Genomic DNA, 22,911 nt, shown 5'->3' with positions numbered 1-22,911 from the left:
TTCTGTAATATAATTTTCCCAAATTTTCAGCACTTGCCTCTGATCTCCTATTCTATTCCCCTGGGAGTCTTCGATGCCAATATTTTGAATCCCATGATTCTCTTTCCATCCTAGATCTTTTGTCTTCATGTACATCAAATCACAACATCATGTTCTTTGAAATTCCATAATCTCATTACATATCTTCTCAAGATATTCCTTTTTGGCCCTGTCCGTGGCTCTTTTCAATTCATTCCTCAGTCTCCTGTATTTCCTCCTGCCTTCTTCATTGTTGACATTCTTCCATTTCCTTCGCTCCTCCATTTTACTCATCATCTCCTGTGTAACCCATGGTTTTCTTGCTATCTTCTCAACTTTACCAACCAAATCACTGATAGTATCTAACATGCATTCTTTTATATTGTTCCACTGCGCTTCAGCATTTCCGCTTTCACCTTCAATTGCACCGAGTTTCTCTTCTAGGGTCTCTTGCACGCTTTGTCTTTGAGCATATAACTTCTCCAAATCCCATCTGGGTCTGCGCTTTCGAAATCCTATAATTTTCTTCAACCTGGTTCGGAACTTGGCAACCAGCAAGTTGTGGTCAGAGTCAATGTCTGCCCCAGGAAGCGTCTTCACATCCTTCACACTGTTTCTGAATCGATGTTTCACAAGGATGTAGTCCAGCTGATGCCGCCTCCAATCCCCAGGTGCCTTCCATGTGTAAATTCTTCTCTTTGGCTTCTTGAACCGAGTGTTCGTGACAATCAGTCCATTTCATTCACAAAAGTCAATAAGCATTTGACCCCTGTGATTCCGTCTTCCTAGTCCATGTGATCCAACAATATTCTGATATGGTTCATCTCCAACAATGCTATTCCAGTCTCCCAATACGATGCTGTTTGTGTCACCTCTTCCATCTTCCTGAAGAATTTCTTCAATTGTGTCATACACTTTTTCCACTTCATCATCTTCATACTCTGATGTTGGCATGTACACTTGCATAATCAGTATATCTACCGGTTCGCCTTTAACTTCAGAGCAATAATTCTGTCATTACAAACAATCTTCTTAACAACACTCCTCACTACACTTTTATGCACCACTATTGCCACACCTCTTTCAGCCCATTCACCTCGAGAGTAATACACTGTATAATCACCGCTTCATATTTCACCTTGTCCTTTCCACCGCACTTCGCTGACACCTAAAGCAGACACCTCATTCTTCTGCATTTCCATTTTCAAATTCTCCAATTTGCCTGCTTGATTCAAGGTCCTTACAAAACATAAATATGTTGCCTTAATATAATTGGAATTGATAAGGGGGCACCATTATCAGATGACAGATGTTTACAACATTATTAGAAAGTTACTACATCCTATTTTCAACAAACAATGGAAAATAATATTTCCAAACTGGACAACTTGTTGAACCCAATGAATTCTGTTCTATAAGTTTGTCTAATCAATGTATGGTGACCATCAAAAATGTTTTTGACAGAGTATAAATGATAACATGGATATAAAGTACAATTCAAAATAATCCAAAGGGTGCAGAATCAGTTCTGTTACTTTGAATAAATGTACTGTATCTGTTAAAATAGTGTATTGGTTATAATTATACTGTTGGTGACTTTCCAAAATACTGGTAAACGAAGAAAAGGCAGATAACAAAGTGCTGGTAAGCAAATAAAAAACAGATAATTCATATAAAAATAATTTTCAGTCCTTCATTTTGTATTCAATGACTCACTGTTGAAAAAATACTGACAATTTCTACTCACCCCATTAAATTCATTGCCAATTTGTGGCATCCGAACTCCTGGCCGAGGCCCTGCAGGGTATCTGGGACCCATGAATGGCTGTAAAGAAAAATAAAATTAGCACCAATTCTATGAAAAGTTTGCAATATGAACATAATACACAACAGTCATCTTATATTTAACCCTTTACAGGGCAATGGCAAATTATCACCAGCAGAGTTTATGTGTGGGCTTCCCTTCCATTATGTTCTCCCACACATCATCTGTCAATGGTCTTCACAATAAATATGCAGTGCATTTACTCAGAAATAAAAGCAGACTTTTAAAATATTAGTTAGACGAGTGTTGCCTATAAAGTTCTCAAACGAAACTTTGATGTAACAGAAATCAGGATAGGAGCCAAAGTAGTTTCAAACAATACCATCAATTAAGCTACAGCCATTTAATTCCACGTCCCTCAATAATCATGCTATCACTAGATACTATACAGTCTTCATTTCTAACAGCATAGTTAAATGAACTATAAATAATACAAAATAGGGAAACCCCTAAATTTTGTTAGAAGATTTCAATGCCAAAGTAGAGAGGGAAGACATTTTCAAACCAACAATTGGGAATGAGAGTTTCCATGAAATCAGTAATGATAATAGAGCTAGAGTAGTAAACGTTGCCACATAAAAAAATCTTACTCTCAAAAGTACCCACATCGTAACACCCATAAATTTACTTTGACATCTCCTGATGGGAAGATACACTATCAAATAGACCATATTTTGATAGATGGGAGACAGCACTCAAGTATACTTGATGTCCGATCATTCAGGACAGCAGATTGTGATACTGACCACTACCTGATGGTGGCAAACAAACAACACACAGAGTTCATATGGAGAGGTTCAATTTCAAGAAATTAAATGAGTTAGAGGGTAAAGAGCAGTATTGTGTTGAAATCTCAAATAGGTTCGCAGCTTTGGAAAACTTGGACACTGAGGTGGATGTTAATAAAGCTTGGAAAACTATTAGAGAGAATATAAAAATGTCTGCCAAAGAGAGTCTAGGTTATTATGAACCAAAGAAGCATAAGCCATGGTTCGATAAAAGATGCTCAAAATTATTACATCAAAGAAAACAGGCCAAATTACAATAGTTACAGGATTCAAGCAAGTTAAATGGGGGTAATCTGAACAGTATAAGACGTGAAACCAGCAGGCATTTCAGGAACAAAAAGAGGGAATATCTGAAAGACAGCTTGCAATGAACACTAAGAACAAGAACATTAGAGACCTATATAGAGGAATAAATTACTTTAAGACGGTTTACCAGCCTAGCAGTAACTTAGTGAAGGATGAGAATGGTGATCTGCTTGCAGATTCCCACAACATTTTGAATAGGTGAAGGAACTACGTCTCTCGGTTATTGAATGTACATAGGGTCAGTGATGTTAGGCAGACAGAAATCGATACAGCTGAGCCGTTAATACCTGATCCTAGTGCTTTTGAGGCTACTACTGCTATTGCAAAATTGAAACGGTATAAATCGCAAGGTGGTGATCAAATTTCGGCAGAACTTATTCAAGCAGGAGGCGAAATATTATGTCCTAAGATCCACAAGCTAATTACTTCTATTTGGCATAAGGAGAAAATTGTCTGATCAGTGGAAGGAATCTATTATTGTACCAGTGCACAAGAAGGGTGACAAAACTGACTGTAGTAATTATCAGGGGATATCACTGCTATCAACTTCATACAAAATTTTATCCAATATTCTTCTCTCAAGGTTAAGTCCATATATAGATGAAATTATTGGGGATCATCAGTGTGGGTTTCGACGTAACTGATCAACGGCAGATCAGATATTTTGCATCCGTCAGATATTGGAGAAAAAATGGGAGTAGGATGAGACTGTACATCAGCTATTTGCAGACTTCAAGAAAGCCTATGATTCAGTTGGAAGGAAGTATTGTACAATATTCCCGTGGAGTTTAGGAGACCCATGAAATTATTTACGTTGATTAAAATGTCTTTAAACGAAACAAATAGTAAAATTCATGTAGGTAAACATTTGTCTGATAAATTTCCTATTCAAAATTGTCTAAAACAAGGAGATGCTTTATCGTCACTCCTCTTCAACTTTGCTTTAGAATATGCCATTAGGAAGGTCCAGGGAAACAAAGTGAGACTGAAATTAAATGGGACACAACAGCTGCTTGTCTATGCCTATGATGTTAATCTACTGGGTGATAATGTACGAGGATTGGAACTTTAATAGTGGCAACACTGCTGTAGAGACGCCATGCAACGGGAAAAAATAATGTCGCTTACACCACACGTTAGGTACATACCTATCTTACCTCAGAGCAAATGGACTCTCCTTTCCCACATCACGTGCATGCGCAGTGAGGAGAAGAACTGAGCCTCGTGTTAGCTGGCGGTCTAATTTAGTATTGTCACGATGTTTTCGAAACAGGAACAACGAAGTTGGATAAAGACTGAATGTGCCAGAGGGCGTAGAGCACGACAGTGTCATCAAGGTCTTCAAGAGGCTTGCGGGGAATCTACATTGCCTTACAGAACAGTGGTAAGGTGGGTAAAAGTCAAAATGTGGCAGACTTTCGTCAGCCAGGTCGTCCTAGTGTCAGTGAAGAAGTGTATGCTCTTTCCGCGTTACTGGAGAGTGATCGACGCCATACGATTCGTGAGCTGGCCCTACAGACAGGATTTGAGCATATGACTGTGCTTCACGTTCTGAAGGAACGCCTGGGCATGAGAAAAATTTCATCACAATGGGTTCTGCATGATTTGACGGAAACGAAGAAATGGCTACGATACGAAGCTGCTCGTAACCACTTCGAGCGCAATGAGACTTTCTTACGCCGTATCATTACACAGGATGAGACATGGGCCAAATCGTACGAGCGACGAATGAAACGCCAATCGAACGAATGGCGTCACTGCGGGTCACCACGATTATCAAAAGTTCGTCAGAACCCCAGCAATTTGAAAGTAATGGTGATTCTCGTGTACGACTGTGATGGTTTTATCCTAAGGCATACCGTTCCCCGGCAGCAGACCGTCAGTGAGAAGTATTACTGTTCGTCTTCGGAACACAACCTGCGACCAGCTTTGAGAAAGAAGCGGCGACACTTTCTGCAGAACCCACCCATCATTTTGCAGGACAATGCTCGGCCGCATGCAGCGCAAGCTGTGGCTGATTTGTTCGCTCGATGGGGCTGGGAAGTGCTGTACCACCCACCATACTCCCCGAACTTAAGCCCTTGTGACTTCGACTTCATTCCTAAGATGAAGGAACCATTTCGTGGCATTCGCTTCAGAACTGTTCCAGAGATTCTTCAGGCAGTAGACCGCTCCATTTGAACTATCAACACTAAAGGCGCTGCTAAAGGTATCCTACATCGTTGGCAACGGGTTGTACACAATGCTGGTGACTACACTGAAGGACAGTAAAACTTCGAAACAGGCATCTGTTTTGTATCAGTTTTAAATAAATAGTTGCCACTATTAAAGTTCCAACCCTCGTAGATACCATAAAGAAAAACAACACAAACTTTAATTGACGCAAGTAAAGAGGTTGGTCTAGAAGTAAACACAGAGAAAACTAAGTAAATTATCACATGTTTGGAATAGGCACTCTCACTGTAGAACAATAACAGCGAGCCGTTGCGTAGACAACGCCGAAACAACGAACGCGTTTCCCTGGAGATGAACCACAGAAGGCCGTTGAGTAAAAACGGATGAGACGAAACTCGTTACCAGCGTATAAGGAGCGTACACGAAGCAACGGATTGCCGAACACGTGAGATCGAACCTTGGCGAGGGGTGTCCTCTATTGAGTCCGCAGAACACATACAGAAGACGAGAGCAACAGACAGGAAGAACACAGTTGGAACCTAGTAGCCATGCGATACAATTGGAATATAGCAGCCGCCGAAGACAGTCTTGGAATAGCTGCCGCCAAGGATAGTCGAGACGTCGCAGAAGTCACGTGATACCACAAGTGATAATAATTGTATGGTGTATAAGTCTGAGTGTCCAATAAAGAGTCGCTAAATTCGAGGCCCACGTAAAGTTATCTGTCGCGTGACACACCCAACACGTGACAATATGTTGCTGTCTCGTCACCAAAATGAAGGGCAAAATCATGACATAGATAGGAAACAGACGTTTTTAAAATGTGGTACAGTTCAGATATTTGGGAACAACGATAACAGATCGAACCCTGATTCAGGAGGAAATTAAGAGGCGATTGAACTCGGGTAATGCTTGCTACCATTCAGTCCAGAACCTTTTGTCTTCTCGTCTGCTGTCCAAAGACCCAAAAATTAGAATATACAAAACTAAAATTTTGCTTGTGGTTCTGTATGGGTGTGAAACTTGGTCTCTGACATTAAGGGAGGAACACAGACTGAGGGTGTTTGAAAACAGGGTGCTGGGGAGAATATTTGGACAGAAGAGAGATGAAGTGACAGGAGGTTGGAGAAAATTGCATAATGAGGAGCTTCATAACTTGTACTCTTCTCCAAGTATAATTATAATGATCAAGTCAAGGAGGATGAGGTGGGCAGGGTATGTAGCACGAATGGGGAAGACGAGGAATGTGTATAGGATATTGGTAGGAAAGCCAAAAGGAAAGAGACCACTGGGAAGACCAAGGTGTAGGTGGGTGAACAATATTAAAATGGATCTTACGAGATATAGGATGGGATGGTATGGATTGGATAGATCTGGTTCAGGATAGGGACCAGTGGAGGGCTCTTGTGACCACGGTAATGAACATTCGGGTTCCATAAAATGCTGGGAAATTCTTGAGTATCTGCAGAATTGGCGGCCCCTCCAGAAGAGCTCAGCTTCATAAGTAAGTAAGGGAAAACCCTACCTTCTATTGGAAGAAAACGCAATAATTTTCTAATCTGGTATCAGACCAGTGAGCTCACACAGTGCTTGAAAACATTAGCCCATAAGCAGGTCACTATTTATTTCTTTATTTACTTACCTGTTTATCTCTTCATTATTTTACTTATGTATATACCTGTGGTTGCTTAAAGACAATATCAGTAGCTCAGTCTACATATACTCGTATAGCGACAAGTGGTATATAATTAAGAAGACAGTATATGGAAGGAGGCGGTCGTGGCCTAATTCGAGGTGATATCCCGGCATTTTACAAGCAGAGAAAGCTCAGTGGGTATAGCGACGCGATAGGGGCTGGACGGCCAGCGTTTGACTCCCGGCAGGGGCAAGATATTTGTCTCTATACCCAGCCTTATATCAAGTGTGTATTGGTACCCTTCCCCGGGGGTAACGCAGCCGGGATGTGAAGCTGACCACTCACCTACACAAAGTGCCGAGGTCAAGAATGGTGGAACAATACCTCCACTCCCCCATGCGTCTTCATGGTATGGTGCTTAATTCGTTAAGCATACGAAAAAAAAATCCCCTTACCCGGAATTTTCCTAGGACTGAGAAAAACTGCGAACAGTCAGGACAGTCGGTGACCCAGTTTGGGACTAGGACCAGGCACCTCCTGGGTACAAGTTAGAAGTGCTGCCGCTTGAGCCAACTTTCTCTGGAAGGTGGTAATTTTTACTTACCGGGCAAATAAAACAGGAGCACGCCGTAGCGTAGTTGACTGAGGCACTATGCTACAAGCCGGAAGGTCGCGGGGTTCGAGTTCCGATGAGGTGGATTTTTTTTTTTTTCGATTTACCTAATCCTTCCAGCCGCACTATGGCCCTGCGATTGACTCAGCCTCCAACAGAAATAAGTACCAGGAGCCATCCTGCCGGTAAAGGGCGGCCGGCGAGCAAGGCTGACAACCTTACCGCCATCTGTGAGCTGACTGTCTAGATAATGTGGGGACATCAGCATCTCACAACGCTACGGACCTTCGCGGCCTCTTACAAGGATCGCTTTACCTTTACTAAAGAAAAAAAAAGCCGTAAGCAGTCCCGTTTCGGTAGCAATTCTTTGGATCTATTCTTGACCGTCTATTTTAACTGCGATTATTCTTGATCTCCTTGGGCCTTCCATGCAAATGCCAAGAGAATGTGCTGAAGGCACTGTTTCTCTACCCTGCGGTCCTTATACTTCTCACTGGACATTATAAAGTCTACGATAGGATGGGATGGTATGCACTGGATAGATCTGGCTCAGGATAGGGACCAGTGGAGGGCTCTTGTGAACACGGTAATGAACCTTCGGGTTCCATAAAATGCTGGGAAATTCTTGAGTAGCTGCAGAATTGGCGGATGGCTCCTCCAGAAGGGTAAGTAAGTAAGTAAGTAAGTAAGTATGCGCCTATAAACAACATCCTTAGATAAGAACAACAAAATACTTCAATAAACAAGATCAATATTTTGGATACTGTCCAATTTTTCGAGCGTTTCGTACTAAATCTCGACCCTTGGGTCGAGGACCAATAATGCAAAAAATATCTTTCTACCGGGCCCAATCGAACAGTAGCTCCTCCCTTGCACAAGTTGAAGGAAAAAGACAGTATCCGAAAGACATGTTTGAAAAAACTCAAGAAGATGGATAAGATCCAAAATACGACTGAGGGTCCGTAAATAGGTCACAAATGGATATAAAACGTAAAATACGTGATATTCGAAACTCGAATATCATTTTCGACATATCCTCCACGTCCATGTGTCCCATCGCTTTACCAATACGTCGAAACCTGCAGCATACTCGTGGAAATCTTTTGACTGTTGTCTCAGCCACTTCCGCGCCTACATTTCAACTTCTTCGTCATCAGCGAAACGTTTGCCGCCAATGTTGTTTTTTTTTTTTGACGAAACAGATGGAGGTCACTAGGGGTCAAGTCCCCATTGTAGTTGTGTAATTCTCTCTTGGGTTGCTCTGGCTGCGTGGGGTCTGGCATTGTCATGAAGAAGCAGTCTCCTCTTGCCAGTTGGCCTGGACGTTTCTGCGAGTTGCATCCCGTAGCTTCAACAGAACTTCGCGGTACGCTGCAGAATTCACATTTTCACCACGCTTCTCCCTGAGAATCCCAAAAACGACAAGCATAACCTTTCCAGCTGATGGCGTAACCTTAAACTTTTTGGATGAGGGTGAATTGGGATGTTTCCATTGCACTGAAGCAATCTTTGATTCGAGTTGGTAGTAATGCACCTACGATTCGTCCCCATTAACAATCCTGTTCAGCCTATCTTCTCCTTCGTCTGCATACCGTGAGAGACGTTACAAGGACAGACCCGTTCGGTTCATTTTTTTTCTAGATCCTTCAATTTTCTTGGCAACCACCGTGCCCACACTTTCCGAAACTTCAAACGATCATGCATTATGTTGTATGCTAAACCTCGGGAGCACCCTACTGCAGTTCCAACACTGTCTGTCCTTATCCTCCTGTCAGCTCGAATCAACTCTTCCACCCGCATCTGTCGCAATCTCAACAGGGCGACATGATCGAGCATCATCGGCGACTTTCGAATGTCCCTGAGGGAATTTCTAGACCCAGCTGTGAACCGCTTTATGGGTCAAACACTTCCCACATTAAACAGGAAACATTTCTTTATGAATATTCTATGCATTGAGTCCTTTTGCCCATACAAACAGCACAAGAGAATGCTAATGTTAGGTAGTACACTCCTCAAGCACGGTCGCCAATTTGACTATTGAAATCAGCATCTGAACATGCGCATGCGCGTCCGCTACCTAGACTGTGATGAAGCTGGACTATGCTGTTACCTAGTGATATACATACAATACCTATTACGTCCATTCATTCATCAGTAATCTGTCAGACGACAGGTCCACAATCTCTTCCAAAACAGTTCCTCCACTTATGCGATCTAGAGCTTTCTCCTTCAAATGAGAATATCCTCTTCTGTCCCCAAGGTCATCCAGCATCTTCTTACGTCTTCTTCCTCGTCTTCTGGTCGCATACATGGTATCTCTGTTTTTGGAAAGAGACGTCCATTACAGATGTTTTATTTCCATTTGTGAATTATTTACTGACTACCTCGTAATAGTCACGTCTAATATAGACGAAACACCATGCTTATAAGGCCTGTAATTTCGATCTTCTTGCCGAAAAGTACAGGTGTATGGCTCAAGGAAATGACAACAGTCACGTGTACGTAAGGCAAAATTACAGCTGTGCCTGTGGTTAATTAAGCAACACGCAATGAAGACGTTTTCTTAGTCTCAAAAGTGGATCGTAACGAATGGTCAGCTTAACTTTCTGGCTGCTTTACCCCTGGCGAAATAACCCCAGAACCCACTGGATAGCGGACTCGATGAGCCCCTGAGCTGGCCTGGATGGTGTGCAGAAGAGAAAACCTCTTGCCTCTGCCGGGATTTCCCGGTCGTCCACCCCGTAGCCTAATCACTAAAGCTATCCCTGATCCTCCTCAGTAGCAGACCCGCATTAAATAAATCTTTGGATAGGAGATCATTTACAGCTATTATCTTGTTCACAAAAGCCGGCCTCGGGACCCTCCTGAGGCGTGGTGAATCCACTACAAACCTTCACACTCTACTCCTCTGCGACATTTCCTAATCTTATGCTTTCTCAGTGCCTATGTCCTCCAAAGGATATTTTCCTTTATCTTACTGCGGTTTTGTGCGCATCTATAGTCTACTGAGACTGGTATAACAGAATTGCTTTTACATTAAGACCGTTCATCTAAATTCTATTTGCCCAATTTAATCACTGTATCCAAGAAACGTACTTGTATCACAACCGTTTTACCCAGATATTTAATACCAAGAAACTATGGTCACAGGACCGCTTTTATAAGCAACTCTTTTAATGACCATACAACATAGCAGATTCTAATCTGCTAACTGCAAGTAACTTCGGTCCCTCACGAAGCATAAGACAATAACACGAGGTATATTCCTGACTTGCAGTTTTCAATACATAGGATCAAGTGAAAAAAGGCAAATGCCGGCAACATGCTTTATTCAGCACCGTCTCTTTTCTTCTCGTTCAATACCATAAAATTAGTTCTGATTTACGCCGTTTTCTATTTCTGCGTCTCGTTCAGGATTCGATCGATATGTAACGCGGCCAAATCGGTACCGCATAAAAACGTTTAGGAGAAAACGCTCTAGAAAACACATACTCGACTAGGAATTCAGCGCCGTTAACTGGAAAATCACAGAGCTTGTTCGGTAAATTTCAATCTTCATATCGAGCAGGCAGGCCATAACAGCTCAATATCTCAACATCTCCAACTCCACAAACCCTGTACTGGATTGAATTCTCTAATTACCGGTAACACCAAGTCAAATTATCTGTCTGTCTAATCTATTGCTCTCAGCCCTTTACTGGGCCTTGGCCGCTTTTCAGTTTCTTAGTCCTTTACAAAGTCGGTAGGAATCCTTGGACGGGGGCTCAGCCCATGGCAAGGCAGCTACCTACACACAGAACAACACAAACAGAGAATAAACGTATACTGACATCCATGTCTCGAGTGGGATTCGAACCCACGATTCCAGTGTTCGAGTGGGGGAAGACTGTTCAGATCAGCGACGTCAAATTCAAAGCAGCAGGTAATAAAAAGGGTAACTGTAAAGATAAAGTTGTCCTTGTGCTTAACTGGACATCATTCCAATTGCTCGTTACTGCAAGTTGGGTTCACCCATACTCCAAAGTTGTGCAACTGGTAATAGCTGAACCGTTCATGAAATCCCTGCGATATTTATACTGTTAATGAAGCATTTTACTCTTATCAGCGTTGATTTCTGGCCTTCCACCTAAGGGAAGACCAAAGTTTTGTTTTATTATTGCTAGTGGGGTGGGGCTAAGTCCCATGTACTGCGGCCACTTCTGGCTATTGTACCAGCCCCAGATGATAGGTGAGAGTGATTGTGGAGCAATTGGTGGAATGAAGATTGGTAGGGGAAATCGAAGTACTCGGAGAAAACCTGCCCCAGCGCCACTTTGTCCACCACAAATCCCACTTGACCAGACCCCGGGATCGAACCCGGGCCGCCGTGGTGGAAAGCTAGCGACTAACCGCTTGAGCTATGGCGCGGCCCTAAAAGGGAAGACCAAAGTTTGAGGGCATTTGAGACCTAGGTGTTGAGGAGAATATTTGAACTCAAGAAAAAGTAACAGTATAATTATGAGAATCAGATATTCGTTCTGTTTACAATAATACTACAGGGTGAATAAATCAACGATGATTGTACGATCGGTGAATGCATTACACACAAGGGGAACTTAATTGCCTCAGGACGGGGTCCAATTTTAACCAGCTGAGGAAGGTCGGCACTACGCCGACAAGCGGCGGCCGCTCGGTCCGTATCGTTCGCTTGCGGACTCGAGGCCACGGAGGTTTTTTGAGGAACTGTAAATTTTTAAACAAATGAGCCTGAACCAAAAATTATTTCTTATCATATTTAGTAATCAGATCCTTCATACAACTTAGTTTTTTTTATTTTTCTGCATCCTGTTACGTTATAGAATCGACGTACGGGAACTGTCGACATAGTAACCAAGTAAATACAATTTTAATAAAATAGAGTAAAATCAATAACAAATTCAGCTGCTTAATAAATTGTATTGTCTCGTTCAATCATTACACATTTCGGTCTCACGGATCATCGGCTGTTTTTAATGGCTCTTCCAGCCCATTCAGGGCCCAGACCTCTTATTCAGTTCCGTAATCATTTTTCACAGACGGTAGGACTCCCTGGACGAGTGATCAGCTCGTCGAAAGGCCGTTACCTACACACGACAACAAAAACAAAGAATAAACACATACACACATCAAGTGGCTCATAAACATGTATACAATTACTGAATTGCAGAATGAAACGGAACGATTACCCTTTTAAAATAATCCAAAATAAACAATATCTTAACGATAAGAACCCACCACAAAAACAAAAACGGTCCACCTTTACAGTTTCAAAAACACAAGCACACGAATATCAGTCAGAACCACTAGTACTATATATAATACAAGTCCAATCTATCAGCTAAGTGCGCCGACTGCTCAAAGAAACAGACGCAGACGATAAAAGCAAGTAAACCAATCTCCAAGTACGCTCCTCATGTTTGTACTTAATACAGGTCATACATAGGATAAAACAGTGGGAATACTACACACACTTGATATAGGGAGTGGAACGATATAACTTAGCACGCAAGGCAACAGATTAATGTTACATTCACAGATACAAAACAATCTCATACCAGACCTAATTAAAAACGAACCGCCTAAAAATAGCCATTCAAAAACCCTACTAACACCCCTCACCTTCCCCCACCTCGCGTTAATACACCCAATCCCCTCATATCACACAAATACTAGATAAAACTAGCACACACACGCATTAGTCACCTTCCAGCATTTCAACCAGCTGCGTTCAGGACACGTCACAGCAGACAATAATGTAAGATTACATTATATATAGAGCACATAAGATTTAAGAAAAGACGCATCGACAGAACTCACCATACTACATTCAATTACAGCAACTTCGTAGATCCAACAATAATTGAGAACTCCACACAGTACTCAGCGCCTACACCACCCCTCACACCGAAAAACAACCACGACATAATGCACATTTATCTAGATGAGTACCGGCGGCCCACAGCATAGTGCTCGTACAGTGAGACATCAATAAACTAATCAAATGATATATTTAATTATAGAACATACACAAAACACCACACCACCAACTATGTATTTGCATACATAATTAAAAGATTATTCACAAACACAGAATAATATATACTCCCATTTAACGTGTTATATGTAAGTATATAACTTACTACAACATACATACATATATTACATTACACAATAAAATATTTACAGATACACTACTTCAGTGAACTTCCAGAACTAGATTCATCACTAATATAAAATATGGAACTATAAATACGTGAAGAAAGCAGTTTTCTGGGATTTGGCACCGTGTATATGTGGTGTTAACCGACGTTTCGGAGGAACGTATCGCCTCCATCTTCAGGGTAGAAGAAAAAATATATATAAGAAATCTGCAAGCGAAGAGACCGTGAGAACCGGTAAAAGCAGACTGTGCACTTTTACCGGTTCTCACGGTCTCTTCGCTTGCAGATTTCTTATATTTTTTTCTTCTACCCTGAAGATGGAGGCGATACGTTCCTCCGAAACGTCGGTTAACACCACATATACACGGTGCCAAATCCCAGAAAACTGCTTTCTTCATAGTCACCGCCGTGAAAGCCTCAAATCTTATAAATACGTGTATGCACCTCATTGCTGAGTCACACAATTGCATACACATCCTTATCACATGACACTTAACAAGCCCAGCGTTACATATCTGCTCTATCTCAATCTGTTTAGCAATTTCAGAAAATTCGCCGCTTGATACAAGAATTATCGTTATAATTTTTACTATAAAAATGGATCTATTTCATTCTGAAATCTCATACTTAATGTGTTTTACTTATAAACCACCTGATGGTCCACCAGACAGAAACATGTACTTATCGAATGAGACAATACAATGGTTCAAACAATTAATATCTTATTGATCTTAATCGATTTTGTAAGATTTCATGTTCTCACCGTGGTAACTATGAAGAATGCCGTCTTCTGGGATGTGGCGCCGTGTAGATCTTGTGTAAACCGGCATTTCGGAGGAACGCAACGCCTCCATCTTCAGGAGCTACCTACTCACGCAGGTTCCTCGCTCGCGGATATTTCTACCCTGAAAATGGGGGCCATACGTTCCTCCGAAACGTCGGGTCACACAAGATCTACACGGCGCCACATCACAGAAGATGGAATTCTTCTCAGTCGATTTTATTTAAATTTAATTTACTTCCTTGTGTCAACGGCTCCCGCACTGCGATGCACACAAGTTCACGTAATAGTAACACCATCTGCTGTAACTGGAAAGCGTGTGCGAATGTGTTACTAGTGAGAAATGTAGCCTAGCATGATTCTAGACATGTTGTGTTTTGGAATCTATTAGCAGCAATGAGGACTGAATAACGCTGATTGGACTAAATCTCGCGAAGAGAAATCCTTGTTACCAAGCACCTAGGAGCCACGAGCATTCTCGTTTGCAGCCAAGAATAAATAATGGGTTTGTCGATATAATCCACTACCAAACCGAAGTACACGTCCGGAAATAAATCGAATGTTAATATCAATACCATAAAAAAACAGGATTACTTGGTTCATTCACACTAGTGCTAGATGCTTGCAATGAGCGTGCGTTTCGAAACGGGCAACTGCGGGCGAGCAGAGACACTTGAGCACACCAGCTTAGTTCAGCTCAGTTGTCACGTGGTGCGCGGCTAGGTAAGAGTGTACCGCAGTAGTGGTCCGTGCGTTGAGCTATGCACACCGAGCATTCAAACGTGTGGAAATTCACCTACAGTTTGGGAAGAGAAATCAAAACAACAGGTAAGATACATTTTTCCAGCGATTATTTGGAAACAGGTACGGGATAAAACAACTCTCTGCACGGGTCCCATGTAGCTAAATAAATATCTTACGCATATGGCAAGGCAACGATTTTAAAGGTCTGCGGGTTGGTTCGTAATTTAGTAATCCTAAACTCCGATTAAGTGTACCTGTGTTACATTATAATATTATCAATCAATTACACCATTTTCTCATAACGAAAATGTAAACATGCGATAAAAAGATGAAGCAAATAACATTAGAATTATTTAAGAAAATATGCTAATATCCATTATGGGGGCCGCCATGGCTTTGTCCTTGGAAGTGATGTGCAACCAGAAAATTCGCTTACAAACTTACGTTTATGACGATTAAGGATAATTTTACTGGCCGCTCTAGAGAAGTGAAGACTGAACAATATGTTTTTTTTTAAATACTATTTTTTATATTAATATTTGGTACACCTCTTTCTTGTTTTCAATTGTGAGGGGCAGATATCGGGTGCCCTGCCCCCGCCGGCGCTCTCACTGCCCATTTCAACTACATACTCGTATAGGATTTGAGGCTGTTGCAATGTAACCTCACACAACTTGCCCAACAAAGAACCTAACAACCACAAGAGGGTTCGTATAATGTGGTAATGCAGTAAAAATGTTTACTGGTCTTAACTTGATGTGGAAATACTCAGACCTGACTGAATACTTACGGACTTCTACCACTGGTATAAAAGGACACTGTCCTTCAATTTCATGTCATCCCTTCACATTTGCTCCATCTGTATGAGTGTGACAAGTGCATGAGAAGAGTGTGCTGAAGAGACAGTTCGGATCCAAGTGAGAGTACCACAAGCATGGACAAAACTGCACAGTGAGGATCTGTATTCGCCAAATGTTAGTCCTATCAAGGGGAGCGAGGTGGGTGAGGCATGTAGCACGTATGGGGAACATGAGAAATGCATACATAATTTTAGTCAGGAAGACTCAATTAAACAAACCGCATCGGAATCTTAAATGTCGATGCGAATATAATATTAAAATGTATTTTAAAAAACAGGATGTGTGGATGTGAATTGGATTCATCTGGCTCAGCACTAGATCCAATGGCTGACTTTTGTAAACACGGCAATAAACTTTCGGATTCCATACAAACCTTGGAATGTCTTGACTAGCTAAGCATCTAATGGGTTCTTGTTTTATGGTAGTTGCAAAAGGACAAATAAAAACAGGGCTGTTCGTAATGCTACGAAGATACAACCGAAATGTTACACTGTTTACGCAGTGAACAGGATTACTAAAAATTGTTGGCTTTTCTTCTCGCAAATTCAGAGCTGAATATTGGGACTAACGCTGGAGAATCGAATTTCCATAATAAGCTCAGCATCCTGTATTATGGTACTTTGTATTCTGTTGCAATTCATTTTGAAAACTAACTTTCCGGTAATTTGTTTCGTCAGTGAGGAAAAGCCTATGCGATTTTTAACAGACGGTCCCATAATTTAGGACTGTGTCCAACTCCCAAAGAAAACTTAAAAAAGTTCCTTCTTCACTAGATTTTAAGTTTGCTTTAACCAATCGATTTGAACCTCTAGCTATGCTAGGGCCTCAGACTGATGGTGACGCTATAGATCAGCCTGTGTCAGAGGCTAAGCCTAAGCGTAAGATTCTAGTGCTGGGTAGCAGTCATGGTAGGGGTATCGGGCAGAGGCTACAGAAAGCAATGGGAGATGCATATGCTGTGACCAGCATATTCAAGCCCAATGCTGATCTGAGCAATGTCACTGGGGACATTGGAAAATTGTGCAAAGGTTTTAGTAAAGAAGATCAGGTAGTTATAGTTGGGGGGCCAGGTAACAGTTTGGAGAGAAACCTCAATTATCAAATTGAGAAAGATTTAAGTGACATTGCCCAGAAAACTAGTCACACCAATGTGAGGTTTGTTGGTCTTCTCTGGCGACATGACAAGCCATGGATTAACAGGTGTGTAAGGGAGATTAATCTTCGGCTTGAGCGTTCGCTTGTGGAGGTCGGAGCGGCCCACATTGATGCGATTGATGTCTCTTCAATATTGAGGAGCGAACATACTGTCCATGGTTTGCATCTTAATCCTCGAGGCAAGGACAAGCTGACGCGACTCATTGCAGAGAGCATTAAAGGCAGACACATTCCAGTTGTCATGGGTGTTCAGAATCATTTTTTAGGATAAAGAGTGCAAGTAAAGTTTATCAAGTAAAAGAAATTGCAAAAGAAACTAATCTTTCAGACAATAATGTTAGTGAACCAATAGAAATCGGAAAAGGTAATTGCAGTCTACTAAATTCAGTGAATAATAAAGTACTAAGAATATTCCATCAGAATATAAGAGGATTGAGAAACAAAACAAATGAACTAATAAGCTCCATGAATTCAAATCTTCCACACATACTGTGCCTTACTGAACATCACATGAAACAGCTGGAATTAGAACATCTTCACTTAGAAAATTATAATTTAGGTGCTAGATACTGTAGGAAAACACTGGAGAAAGGAGGAGTGAGTATTTTTGTACATGAAAACCTAAAATTTACTAAAATAAATTTAGAAGATTATTGCAAAGACCAGGATCTGGAAGCATGTGCTCTAAAGTTAGACTCTCCTTTTTCTAATATTTGTATACTGACTTTATATAGAGCCCCATCTGGAAACTTCGATCACTTTATAAATAGATTAGAAACCATCCTAAATGTACTGCATAGTTCAAAAGTTGAATTTATAATTTGTGGTGATATAAATATAAACTATCTCATCGACAGTAATAGGAAACTAAATTTAGACTCTTTGTTATCATCTTACAATCTCTCCAGTACTGTTAACTTTCCCACAAGAGTTCAAAATAATTCTAGTTCAGCGATAGATAATATATTCATTGATAACTCAAAATTAAGAGACTATACTGTAGGACCCTTTATAAATGGCTTATCCGATCATGATGCTCAACTCATAGAAATAAATAATATTGACCTTCAGCCCAGTAATCAACAATATCAAACAGTAAGGAAAATCAACAAGCATACGATGGCAGATTTTGTCACAAAATTAAGTAATGAATCATGGGACAATGTATTTGACAGCAATAATATTGATTCTAAATTTAATTGCTTTCTGAACACATACTTGAGGATCTTTTATTCAAGCTTTCCCTTAAAAATAGTCAAAAATGAAAATAAAAACAAATCCACCTGGATAACAATTGGAATAAAAACTTCATGTAAACACAAAAGACAACTATATTTGGCCAGTAGGGACAGTAATGATCCAAGACTAAAAAGTCACTACAAAATGTACTGTAAAATTTTGTCAAAAGTCATTAAAGAAGCCAAACAGAATAACTATAACAGCCAAATTCTAAAATCAAACAATAAAATTAAAACCACCTGGGATATTGTGAAAGTTGAATCAGGAAAGAAATCTGTTAATGAAGACGTACAAAGTTTGAATATTGAAGGGAAGTCCACTAACAATCCACAAGCTATCGCAAGTGCATTTAATGAATATTTCCTTTCATTAGCTGAGAAAACATATTCCAATAATAATAATAATAATAATAATAATAATAATAATAATAATCCAATATACTATCTGTCTCGTGCCTTTAACAATTCATTTCCAAATATCAATCTCAAATTCTCAACAAGGAAGGAAATTGAAAACATTATTAAATCCCTTAAGCCCAAAAATTCACATGGATATGATGAAATCTCTACCAAATTACTTAAAGCAAGCTCTGTTTACATCAGTTCACCCTTGAATCATCTATGTAATAAATCTTTATCATCAGGTACTTTTCCTCAACGCTTAAAATACGCTGTAATGAAACCACTTTTTAAAAAAGGAGAGAGAAAATGCATCTCTAATTACAGACCAATATCCATATTGACTTCATTCTCAAAAGTCTTTGAAAAAGTTATGTATAATAGACTACTTGAACACTTAAATTCTAACAACATATTAGTCAAAGAGCAATTTGGATTTAGGAAAGACCTAACAACAGAAAAAGCAACCTATGAACTAACTAACGATATTTTAAGTGCTCTCAATGACAGATTAATTGTGGGAGGGATTTTCTGTGATCTAGCAAAAGCTTTCGATTGTGTTAATCATGATATCTTACTATCGAAATTAAATTTCTATGGAATAACTGGCAAAGCTAATGAATGGATCAAATCATACCTCAAAAACAGGTATCAAAGAGTTGAAATAAATAATAAAAACTCCAGTCATAATGCATTTTCAAACTGGGGAATTATAAAGCACGGTGTTCCACAAGGATCAATTTTAGGTCCCTTACTTTTTCTTCTCTACATAAATGATCTATCTAAAACCATCAACAATAAATCTAAACCAATTCTATATGCAGATGACACTAGTATAATATTTAAGAACTCTAAATTTGAAAACTTTAAAAATGACATAAATATTGTATTTGAAGCCTTAAACAGATGGTTCGAAGCCAATTTACTCTCATTAAATTTTGATAAAACCCATTACATATCATTCACAACTAAAAACAACCACCAAATTGATCTGGACATCAGTTATGCCAACAAATTAATCTGTAAAGTACTTGATACAAAATTCCTTGGAATACATGTAGACAGTACACTGTCTTGGAAAATACATATTGAACAAATTATACCTAAATTAAATGCAGCTTGCTATGCGATGAGATCAATTAAGCCTTTTATGTCACAGGAAACATTGAAGATGGTTTACCATGCCTACTTTCATTCTATTATGAACTATGGATTAATATTTTGGGGGAACTCTTCACATAGTGTAATAATTTTTAAAATACAAAAGAATATAATTAGAATCATTACAGGATGTAGAAGTAGAGATTCATGTAGAGAATTATTTAAGAAATTAAAAATTCTACCTCTTCAATCGCAATACATATTATCGCTTCTCCTATTTGTTGTTTACAACAAAGATAAATTCAAATTAAATTCTGATGTCTATAACATGAATACTAGACAAAAATATAACTTCCACCTACCCTCATCAACTTTATCAGTATATCAAAAAGGAGTCTACTTTACTGGCATAAAAGTGTTCAACAATCTGCCACAAAGTATTAAAAACTTGGGCAATGATACTAAAAAGTTTAAATCAGAGTTAAAGAATTATCTACATGCTCATTCCTTCTACTCTTTAGATGAATACTTCAATGTAAATAGAGAATGATGTAAAATTAAGTTATATTAATTTTTAAGCTAAAATTGCCTGTACTTATGTATGTAACCTTTTGACTTGTTCTGTATCCAAAGGTACTAACCTACTTAGGATTTATAGAATGTAAATAAATTCAATTCAATTCAATAAACTGTGAAAACAGTTCACTATATCAGTAATTAAGTACAGAATCAGAAAGTCAAGGTGTAATTAACTAATATTTCAAATAATTGGGTTATACATCATATGGATAAATGAGTAATAAAGTGAGGACGCAATGGCCCAGTCTGAGGTACAATTATCGCTGTTTTCTCGGGGCACTGAGGCAACCACGAAGGTCTTCAGTCAGCATAGGCTGTTTCGGTGCCCAGATTTAACATGAAAGTTTCCAAATATAAAGTAGGAATGTTATCATTATTGTTCTACGAAAAATTACATTCACATAAATGAAAAATACTTTAAGCGGCTCTTTTACAGCATAAGCGCGATGTGTTAACTGGCTACGTGCACCAACAAGAAAAAAATTATATTATGTAGTGTTGTATTTTAGCGTCCTGTTGCACTGATTTTCATCCATGATACGTATGTAATGGCCGTCTTGTAGTGCACTTAATTTCATATGTCGCTTCTTACTACATGTTTCGGCAACATAGTGCCATCTTCAGGTTCGTTATTTACGCTAAGCTATTACACTGTTTGCCATCTTGTGTCTTTCATAAAATTATTTAGAAAGTACATTATTCATCAACTATAATAAAATTTGTATATACTAAAAACAACGCTCGCAGCCAAAAAGGAAGGACACATCACAGACACAGTACACACAGAAACGACTCCCATAGTGGACGAACCATACTATACGCGAGTTTGAATTAAGACATATAGATGAATAATCTTAACAAGTTTTAGTATATACAAATTTTATTATAGTTGACGAATGATGCACTTTCTAAATAATTTTATGAAAGACACGAGATGGCAAACAGTGTAATAGCTTAGCGTAAATAACGAACCTGAAGACGGCACTATGTTGCCGAAACATGTAGTAAGAAGCGCCATATGAAATTGAGTGCACTACAAGACCGCCATTACATACGTATCTTATGTAGCACAATAAGTTACGTATTCAGAATTTGCCAACGGGAAAATAGAAATTACTCTGAAATAAATAGTCAGGTCTATATTTTGATTCAGTTGTATTTACTGTCCTCTTTAAGAATGCCGTCTTCTGGAATGTGGCACCGTGTAGATCTTGTGTGAACAGACGTTTCGGAGGAAGGTATCGTCTCCATCTTCAGGGTAGAAAAATCAGCGAACGAGGAACCAGCTTGAGCAGGTGACTGCAGACAAGCTGTTCCTCGCTCGCGGATTTTTCTACCCTGAAGATGGCGGCGATATCTTCCTCCGAAACGTCGGTTCACACACGATCTAAACGGCGCCCAGAAGGCGGCATTCTTCATAGTCACCACCGTGAAAACCTTAAATCTTACTTACTGTATTCGTCTTGTATTGCATGACAGACAAATGCAGTCCAAGGTCTCTAGTGTCCCTTTGTGTACAACATTTTTAGTCAAGCATTTTCTTGCATCTAAATAGCAGTGTTAATGAAATTATAAAACTACATATTATTTATGGGTGTGAAACTTGGTCTCTGACATTAAGGGAGGAACACAGACTGAGGGTGTTGAGGAGAATATTCGGGCTGAAGGAAGATGAACTGACGGGAGGTTCGAGAAAGCTACATAATAAGGAGCTGCATAACTTGTACTTTTCGCCAAGCATAATTAGAATGATTAAGTCAAGGAGGATGAGATGGGCAGGGCATATAGCAAGAATGGGGAAGAAGAGGAATGCATATAGGATATTAGTGGGGAAGCCATTAAGGAAAGGTACCAGTAGGAAGACCAAGGAGTAGGTGGATGGATAATATTAAAATCGATCTTAGAAAGACAGGACGGGTTGGTATGGATTGGATAGATCTGGCTCAGGACAGGGACCAGTGGAGGGCTCTTGTGAACATGGTAGTGAACCTTCGGGTTTCATATAATGCTGGGAAGTTCTTGAGTAGCTGCACAATTGGCGGCTCCTTCAGAAGGGCTCAGCTCCATGAGTGAGTATCCTATATGTTCTGTTCTGTTCTACGTATTATTATTATTATTATTATTATTATTATGCTTCCTTCTCGGTATGTCACAAACTCTTGCTTGGTCGGTCTCACGTCCCTCCAATTAGACGGGTTTCAGCTGCTAATAGTGTTTGCAGGGACGTTCATGTATTTGGAACCAAAGCAATTTCTCTTAACATTTTCTAATAACGGCACATCATTACTTATTAAAATATTAATTGTATTCTTACGAATGCATGTATACATATTTTTCCTAGCGCATCAAGGTTGGCGCGATGTTTCTATTACTGTCTTGCTGGCATAAGTTGTCTTATTTTGTATTTTCTTTCTGTGTGTTTCTTTGTTCCCTTCTTTGCAAGCTCGGACTTTATAATTGGCCTCTGGGTTACTGAGAAAGCAACTAAATAATAAATAACTGATTTTTTCTTTC

At 39.7% G+C, this 22,911-nt stretch overlaps 1 protein-coding gene across 2 annotated transcripts in view; it reads right to left on the bottom strand.

Moving 5' to 3' along the window:
• LOC111863815 (single-stranded DNA-binding protein 3) overlaps positions 1 to 22,911 on the bottom strand; it is a 329,719-nt gene that overhangs the window by 60,012 nt on the left and 246,796 nt on the right. For both annotated transcript variants that reach the window (XM_023850528.2, XM_023850529.2), the window contains exon 8: positions 1,766 to 1,843. In XM_023850528.2, the coding sequence (XP_023706296.1) occupies positions 1,766 to 1,843 (78 nt within the window). The remainder of the gene's footprint in view (positions 1 to 1,765; positions 1,844 to 22,911) is intronic.

This window comes from Cryptotermes secundus, unplaced genomic scaffold (assembly GCF_002891405.2).
Source record: "Cryptotermes secundus unplaced genomic scaffold, Csec_1.0 scaffold1176, whole genome shotgun sequence".
NCBI classification, from domain to species: Eukaryota; Metazoa; Arthropoda; class Insecta; order Blattodea; family Kalotermitidae; genus Cryptotermes; species Cryptotermes secundus.
Note: the sequence above shows the minus strand (reverse complement) of the source record. Positions and strands in the feature narration are given on the sequence as shown.